General features: G+C 41.8%; 1 protein-coding gene across 1 annotated transcript; it reads right to left on the bottom strand.

Moving 5' to 3' along the window:
- Positions 1-224: 224 nt before the first annotated feature.
- LOC127073484 (uncharacterized) lies at positions 225-6,766 on the bottom strand. The gene is made up of 3 exons (XM_051014639.1): positions 6,338-6,766; positions 4,536-4,600; positions 225-2,130 (listed from the first exon to the last, which is right to left on the bottom strand). The coding sequence occupies exon 3, from the start codon at positions 2,082-2,084 to the stop codon at positions 384-386; it is 1,701 nt and encodes a 566-aa protein (XP_050870596.1). The 5' UTR covers positions 2,085-2,130; positions 4,536-4,600; positions 6,338-6,766; the 3' UTR covers positions 225-383.
- Between the last annotated feature and the right edge of the window lie 1,441 nt (positions 6,767-8,207).

Here is an 8,207-nt window from a genome sequence, read left to right as displayed (position 1 = left end):
ATGATTAATGCATGGATGCAGTGTCTATCCATATGAAGGACACTTTGTCTCTCGATCCTGGTATCATCGAGACAAATAATAATCCGACATTAACATTCTGATTAGCAGTGTTTGATTTCATCGTGCAGATCGGAGATATGTGATTTGGCATGATACCCCCAACCATGTGTGTGCTCGTGAGAGTGCATACAGCAAAGCAAATAAAGCTTGAAAACCAATTACTGAATGAAAATAACCATCACATAACCAAAAGAGCGCACAATCAGTGCAATAGTCATACATCAGCCAGATAAAGTCAGATACAATCCTCCAGAATAGGAAAGAAATACAGACAAGTGAATTCCGTCAACAAGCCTGACGGTAATCCAACACAAATGAAAGATCTAACTGGATGAGGGTCCCGCAGATGGCCCTATCTCGCCTTCCATCCTTGCGAACTCTGCGGCGAACCTGAGCTCTATGTTCTCCTGCTGTAGTCTTCCAACTTCCTTCTGATGAATCTTCATCTGTCTGAAGTAGTGGTCTCTCTCTGCCATGTAATGATCTCTCTCGGCCCTGATCTTTGCTTTCTCCGCCTCCCACTCTGCAGCGAGGACTCTGGCTCTCTCATCCCTCTGATCCCTGACTAGGATTTGCCTCCTCTTCTCATCTTCTATCACCTTTGATGCTCTGAACAGCTTCTCCTTAGTGATATCATGCTCCTTTGCTGAAGATGCCAAAGCCTGACTAACCTTCCCATAGTAGGCTGTATCCATCTCAAATCGCTTGGTCTCCAAAGCATGCCGCTTATCCTGATCTTCCATCTTTGCTTTGAGCTCCTGATTAGCTCTCTGAACCCGAGCGACACTCATCTCCAATTCCGTCTTCTCTGCAAGTAGCTGATCTCGTTCCCGCTTCACCTCTAAGAACTCATCCATGCTGACAGAAGAACTTGGACCCTCAATCCTAGGACACACTGAGTCACCTCCAGGGAACGGTAGAAATGTAGACTCAATCCTCTTCCGCAACCAATCCTCAAATAGTGGAAAATACCGGCAGTTGACTTTGCCATAAGGAACCTTACCCCTCCTCTGGATATCTCGCCATTCGTCCAATACCTGCCTCAACTTGGTCTGGTTACCATCAATCGGGAAATAGAAGGACTCCTGAATCTCTCGCCCGAGAGGAGGACCCTCTATAGCAAACCCCATCTGTCTCCGGAGAAGCATCGGGTTGTAATTAATGCAACCCTGAACTCCCACCAAAGGCACATTAGGTAAACTCCCACAACTACATATGAAGTCCTGACCAGCTAAACCATTATGAGTCCAAGCAATGTCATCAGCCCGCAGACCCATCAATCGGAAGGACCACTTGACACTAGGGTCAATCTGAACAAAAGCACCTCGGGAAGGCAAATACCCCATGAACCATCTAAAGAGCAACTGAGAGCAGCATCTAACCAGACCACCCCGCCTCTTCTCATTCCTGTTATGCACTGAGTAGTAGACATCTCCAATCAGGGTAGGAATAGGGTTTCTCTGCATAAACAATCTGATAGCATTATGGTCCACAAAATTCTTCTGGTTAGGAAACAACACAATCCCATAAATGCTCACAGCAATCAGAGCACAGACCGTCTTCCAGTTACCCACAGCAGCATGTTCCTTGGCATTGGCCTCCAAGAAACTCAAATGAAACCCGGGTAGCTTTCCTTTTTCCTTTAAACCTTCCTTGACCATTTCCGGACTCAAATAAAGAGCACGTGAAATTCCAAGGACATCTGGCTCTGCTCTGGTGACATGAAAAGGAATCTGATCACGGATCTGAATACCCAGGATGCTGACATAATCCTCCATCAGAGGTCCCAACAGATAGTCTGGAAAAACGAAACACCTCAACCCAGGGTCATAGAACTGAAGAAGAGTGTGGATGGCGCTCCTGTCGCAGTCAGTGAGTCTGAAAACCATCTTCAGAATACCGCCGTATGACTCTCTAAACATTCCCACATGGTCAGGAGTAATCAATGCTATCATATCCTTGAGCACACCAATCTCTGGATCAAAGAAACTGTAAGCAATGTTGTTCTTCAAACCGGTCCTCATATTGGAGCAGAAAATCTCTCAACCAGAATCTCGATCAAAAGTGTCCCTGCATATGGGTAAACATGGGTTAGATGCAATTAATGCAAAATGTAATGATGCTGATGAATGAATGCAATGCGTTGCCATCCTCCAAGCCATCTGATCATTTGCACTGAATCTGGGCTCTGAACTGATCATAACCATCTGAGGAATGTACAATCCCAATTCTGACCCACGGGTTCCGAAATAAACGGAAGACAGATACATCATCATCACCATCATCACCAAACCATATCCGAGTAGACACATCACCCTTATCTGAATCGGCCCGGGGAACCCGAAATAAACGGATCCCCACTGATAAAATATCTCGGCCCGGGGAATCCGAAATAAACGGATCCCCACTGATAAGTCACGGACAGCACTCCGGCGTCACGGCAATAAATGACCATAAATCCGACTTATAATTATGTCTCTGAATCACAGATCAAAAGTCACCATCTGAAGGCTATCTGAACAAACATCTGACAGAACAACCCTCCCCTCACAGGTAAGTTCTAATCAAGTCATCCTAAGGCGGATAATGGTCTCGACAATCGGGCGGAGATACTCAATGGGTTTGCCCTTTCGGGTGTGCCATTGTAGCTCCCTTAAAATCGTCTAAACCAAAGATCCGGGAATGATCGGTCACCAGAGTCAACAACTCAAATGGAGTGACTCAAACAAAGCGGAATATCCACAGAGATGAGCACTATCAAGTGAGCCTCGTCCGGCTTGTGGCACATCACGCCGCCAGGCACATGTTGACTTAACATGAAAGAGGCAACGTGAGACCACACTAGTCCTAGGTGTATACTCGGGCCTGGGTTTTAGCCCCACTCAGAACACCCACCCCAAACAACAGAACCACCTGCAGAGGAAGATGGCAACATGACAGTAATGATGCATGCACATATTTAATGCAATTATATAAACAAGGGTTAGTATAATAAATGCAATAAATAAACATCACAAGCAACCTAAACTAATCCTAGAACGCTAGGAAAGACTCGCTTAGGGACGATGGACCAGCACAGGTCTACATCAGTAAGTCCCCAGCAGAGTCGCCAGCTGTCGCATCCTGCGAAAAATCAACCGGCGAGGCTCGAAAGAAAACACACACAGAGCCGCCACTAAACGTTATTTATCCCAAGATAGGGAAAGGAAACGCTCAGAGAAACCTGGAAAGACATGGTCTCGCGACCAGAGAGAAAAGGTTCGGGAGTCGGTTACGCGAGGGGAAGGTATTAGCACCCCTCACGTCCTAGGTACTCCTAGGGATCCACGTTCTAAGAAAAGAAAAGGTTGCTAAACATCACACACACACACGGGGAACGCAGGTGGGGTTAAGAGGAACGGGCTCGATAAGGTATCGCACCTTATGCCTACATATCTTGTCTGGAACAAGAATCAGAGCCACTGTAGTTCGGCTTACGCACGCCAAACAACACAAAACAACACAAACAAACAAGGGTGGCAAACATGGAGCCCGACTACCACTTGATGGAATTACGTCGGCATCCGAACCAAAACACACTCAAAAGGGCAAACATGGAGCCCGACAGCCAATCACTGGGCTTACGTCGGCATCCGAACCCAAACACACAGTCAGATAACAAGTAAACACACGCAAAAAAGAAAAAGGTTGCCCGGAGTGGTCTCGCACGACCACCTGCCTACATACCTCGTCTGGCACGAGGATCAGGGCGATGTAGTTCCCCTGAAAGGGACTGAATTGCTAACCAGAAACCGGGGAAAGATACACAACTAGGGAGCTGAGACTCGAGCCTAATGTTGTCATGCATCGTTAACCCTAAGTTCGGTTTTCTATCCTACTTGCATAAGCAAACTAACCTAACCAGGAAAGAAGCTAGCACACAAGCATACAATCATATATCATCAAATGAGAACAGGTATCACAAACAAGCATGTCAATCAGATATCCACATAACACACGCTATAGCCAAACAAGGGGGCTCAATCAATCAGGTTTGACTGCCTAAGCAAGTCGTCTGTACAGGCTGGTTTTGCTCTTAACCTTGCCATTACGAGGCTAAGGTGAAGCAGATGATGGGATGAAGTGAGGATCAGACCTCACAGCTCTTATCCCTAACCAGGGAGAGCTGACAAATGAGCATGGGTCCAGAATAGGGGAACCCTTCTATACTCGATGACTCTGACACAACAGATCTTGGGCTTTTGATCCCAATGCTACAACCATGTAATGGGAGCAAGGAGAAGACTCACAGAATAGTGGGGGACAGGTTGCTTGTCCCTACCTTCCACCAATTGCCTTACTTGAAGGACTTTCACCTGCTTGGGCTTAAAAATAAACAACCACAATCATTGCCTCTTAAGGAGGACTTCAGACATTTATTTGCCCGGCCCGGTAACAGCCGGGTCTCCAGACTACATGAAGTAAGAAGGTTATACCTCAAATGCAAGTTGCTTAAGCAAAGCAAAGCAATAGTTCACAAGGAACTGAGCAACTAAAGTACCTGGAAACAATCAAACTCAATCAGTAATCAATCAGACAAACTATACGGCAAACAATCAAACAGTTTAATCAATACAACACAAAGCAAGCTCAAGGCTTAAGCCCAAGCTCCAACACCTACAAAAAAATGTTATGTTAGTGTACAAACATCCACAACATCAATCAAAATTGGATTTGGATCATTCTCCATGTACATTGCTTTTTTGATCCTGAAAAATCAAGCAAATATTAGCAACTAGACCACTAGGCCAAGCCTAGGGTCCAAAAGCAAGAAAAAAAGTTAAAACAGCAAGGTATTCATTAACCAACATCAAATTAACATCAAACACAAGCAAACATCATTGGTCTCATGTTTATATCATCCACCAAGCTCATGTTATGCACAAAACAATCCATATTGGTTCAAATGAAGCACCAAACATACAAACAGAATTATTGCATTCAAATCCATACCAAAACACATCCAAAAATTCTCAAATTAAATACACCTAAACAGGGGTCAGTCAAGGTCTACCATGTCAAATTTGAGATCCATTGGGCAAATGGAACCATGTCAATGAAAATCAACAAAAACAGACACCATTTCATGCTTCAATTCATACCATCAATGCATACATCCACTTCAAAAATTCATATCTCATTGAAAACAAAAAAGAAATGGATGAGACCAAAACAAGGAGGTCCTAAAATGTGTCTAGTTCATGCATATCAAATTTCATGGCCATACAATACAATGTGAGCATTTCCCAATCATTCTACCAACCTATGTCATATGAGCTTGCACAAATGATCTCCAGAAATGAAAAATCATGATCAAATAGAAAATGCAGTGAAAAATTCTACAAAAATTCATACAACATCCTAACATGTCAACAAGTCATCATGCAAAATTTCAGCCAATTCTAACATGTATAGGTCACTCAAAAAAATCCTGCAAGTTGACATCAAGAGGTGTGACACAAATTGTCACACCTAAGTTCCAGAATTTGCTGCTCTCTAACCAGGTATCCAAAATTCATGAAATTTACATATAAATAATCCTCAATGAGTCAAGAACCACCACAAAAATTTTCAAGAATTTATTCTACATTATGAGTATTTCATGATCAAATTACAAACATGTATCAAAAATGGACATACAATGGAAAACCCTAGGTCAAATAAAATATTCCCCAAGCACAACTTTGACCAATAGGTCAAAAAAAACCTACACTCAACAAGGAAGCTATAGAAAAAATTTCCATATTTTTTGGATTTTTTTACTATTTTTTACGATTTTTTAAAGGTCATATGAATTTTTTAATAATTAAAATGAATTAACTTAAATTAATGAAATTGCAGTGGCATTATGGTAATTTTTGGCGCGGCGGGAAACACATTATTTGAATTTTCAAACGAAATTAAGGATCAAACACATGAAATTCCCAGAAACTTCATCTTCCAAGTCCAGCAATGCCAAGAACACGTGGATTTCAAATCATCACCAAAACGAACAAGTGAATATCCGTTGGAACCGTCTTAACATGTAGATCTCAAATATCAACTTAATTTAACCTAAAAGTTCCTAAATCTCACAGATCGATCGAGTTAGGGTTTTGGTTCTAAACTTAAAATCAAGATTTCGTAACCTACGATTCACCATTCTATAAACCACAAGCACCATTGGATTCTACATGAAACGCACTACACAAAGCACCTATCAATCGAACAAAACAGGAGATTCGAATTTTCGACATACCGGCAATGGCAGTGTGTAAATCGCGGCTTTAAGCTCCAACTCTCCAAAACAGATGCACAAGAAGTATATAGAAGGTGAATGCTATGCTCCGTTTCAATTACTTCCACTCCTATTGTCCACAATCGCGATTTGCCATTAACGGATGAATTTTGGACAGCTGCGTTTTCCAGCTCCTTAGGCTCCAATCTCCAAAAACAGTTTGAGAAGATGATTAATGGAGTTCGATGCAAAAAGAATTTCGAAAATTGGTTGAAGAATGAAGAAGTTTGATGAATTTGAAGATTTGTGTTCTTGATAAAAGTTGAGAGAATTGGAATGGTTTTGAGATCCAATCTTGGAGTGTGTGAATTCTGTTGTGATTAGCAAGAGATTATGAATATATATGGTAGCCTTAATCATGCTTAAGTGTGTAATCAACCAAATTAGCATTGTAAGTGAAAATGTCATTTTCCAAATGAAGGGTAAAATTGGAATTTCACCATGACAGCTAGCGCCACCTGTTTTGACAGCACATACACCTTCTAAATATCATATGTGAACTGTAGAAACTTGTTTCATGCTCATTGGTTGCTCCATTCTCAAATTCACCATATGTATGCATTTGGTCCATTTTTGTCATTTCCATTTTTCAAGACAAAATCCAAATTAAAAGCCTTATGCATGAAATGAAAATTCAAACACATTCTAAATGCCATTCCTGAGGTGTTGGAAAAAGTCCCATTCAAAAATTCCCAATATTTTGACATTTGGACAATTTTGCCCCTGGTCCAATTCAGCTGTCCAGTTGAAAAGTGACTTTTTGCCTTGGCCATTTTTGAACAAATCCAATGATGCACCCTCAAAGTACATGTCAAATGGAGTTTGTGCATATAAAGAACTTGCAATTTGGACAAACCATGTGGAAGTTATGGCCTCCTGATTACGGGTTTTTTTGAAATTCACTGAGCCATATTTTGCAAACCGTACATTGGATTTTCAAGTTCTTGGACTTTTTGGAAAGGTGAGAACAAGATCTACATCTGTCATGTTGAACAATTTTTCATTTGAAGCTTCCTTGGACTTCTGTTTTTGAGGTCAAAAACTTTCCATTTTTGGAAACTTCAGTTACAAGTCACTTGCTATTTTTGGCAGTTTTTGTCCTGACTTGATTTTCTTCATTCTTAAGCTTTGAGATGTCATACAACACTTGTTCCAACATGAATGAAGTGTGTCTAACTCATTTCCACCTCCAAATCCACCTGATCATGTACAGTTGACCACGGTTGACTTTTCATCTGACAGATGAATCTGGCAATGCATTGATCAAATTAAGCCCCAATCTCCAACTGAAATAGCTCAAGGGTGCAACCCTAGCCTCAATAATCACCATTTAATCACAAAATGAACCTCAAAACCATCATAGACCCCATCTCTTGATCCAGCCCTGATTGGCCCAATGCAACTGATTAGGGTTGACCAGTGGTCAAAACCCTAATCTCAAGGAATCTTCTTCAATCTCCTGATGACATCCAACCATGATGATGATGATGTATCACTTCAATCACGATGAAGATCAATACCCTTGAGAATCATAAAACCCTAATTCACAGCCCAATCCTCAGATGGCCCATGATCAATCAGTAAAACCCTGGCTTGCACCTTCTGACTTCCTATCTCCTGATCAAGACTTGGGAAGATAGCTTGAACACTGTAACCACATGATATGCAATATGAAATGCCTAAAATCCTAAGATGATATGCAAATATGTTAATGCTAGTCCCAAGAGAGGAGGGCAAATTTTGAGGTGTTACAATCCAACTCCGAAAAGAGATGAGAAATGGAGTGCCAATAAATGGTCTTACGTCCAAATCCACAAAGCAACATGGGAAA

Source organism: Lathyrus oleraceus, chromosome 4, assembly GCF_024323335.1.
Source record: "Lathyrus oleraceus cultivar Zhongwan6 chromosome 4, CAAS_Psat_ZW6_1.0, whole genome shotgun sequence".
NCBI lineage: Eukaryota > Viridiplantae > Streptophyta > Magnoliopsida > Fabales > Fabaceae > Lathyrus > Lathyrus oleraceus.
Note: the sequence above shows the minus strand (reverse complement) of the source record. Positions and strands in the feature narration are given on the sequence as shown.

Excerpts from the sequence above, each read along its gene's own strand:
- LOC127073484 (XM_051014639.1), bottom strand. The coding sequence starts at position 2,084 with ATGAGGACCGGTTTGAAGAACAACATTGCTTACAGTTTCTTTGATCCA.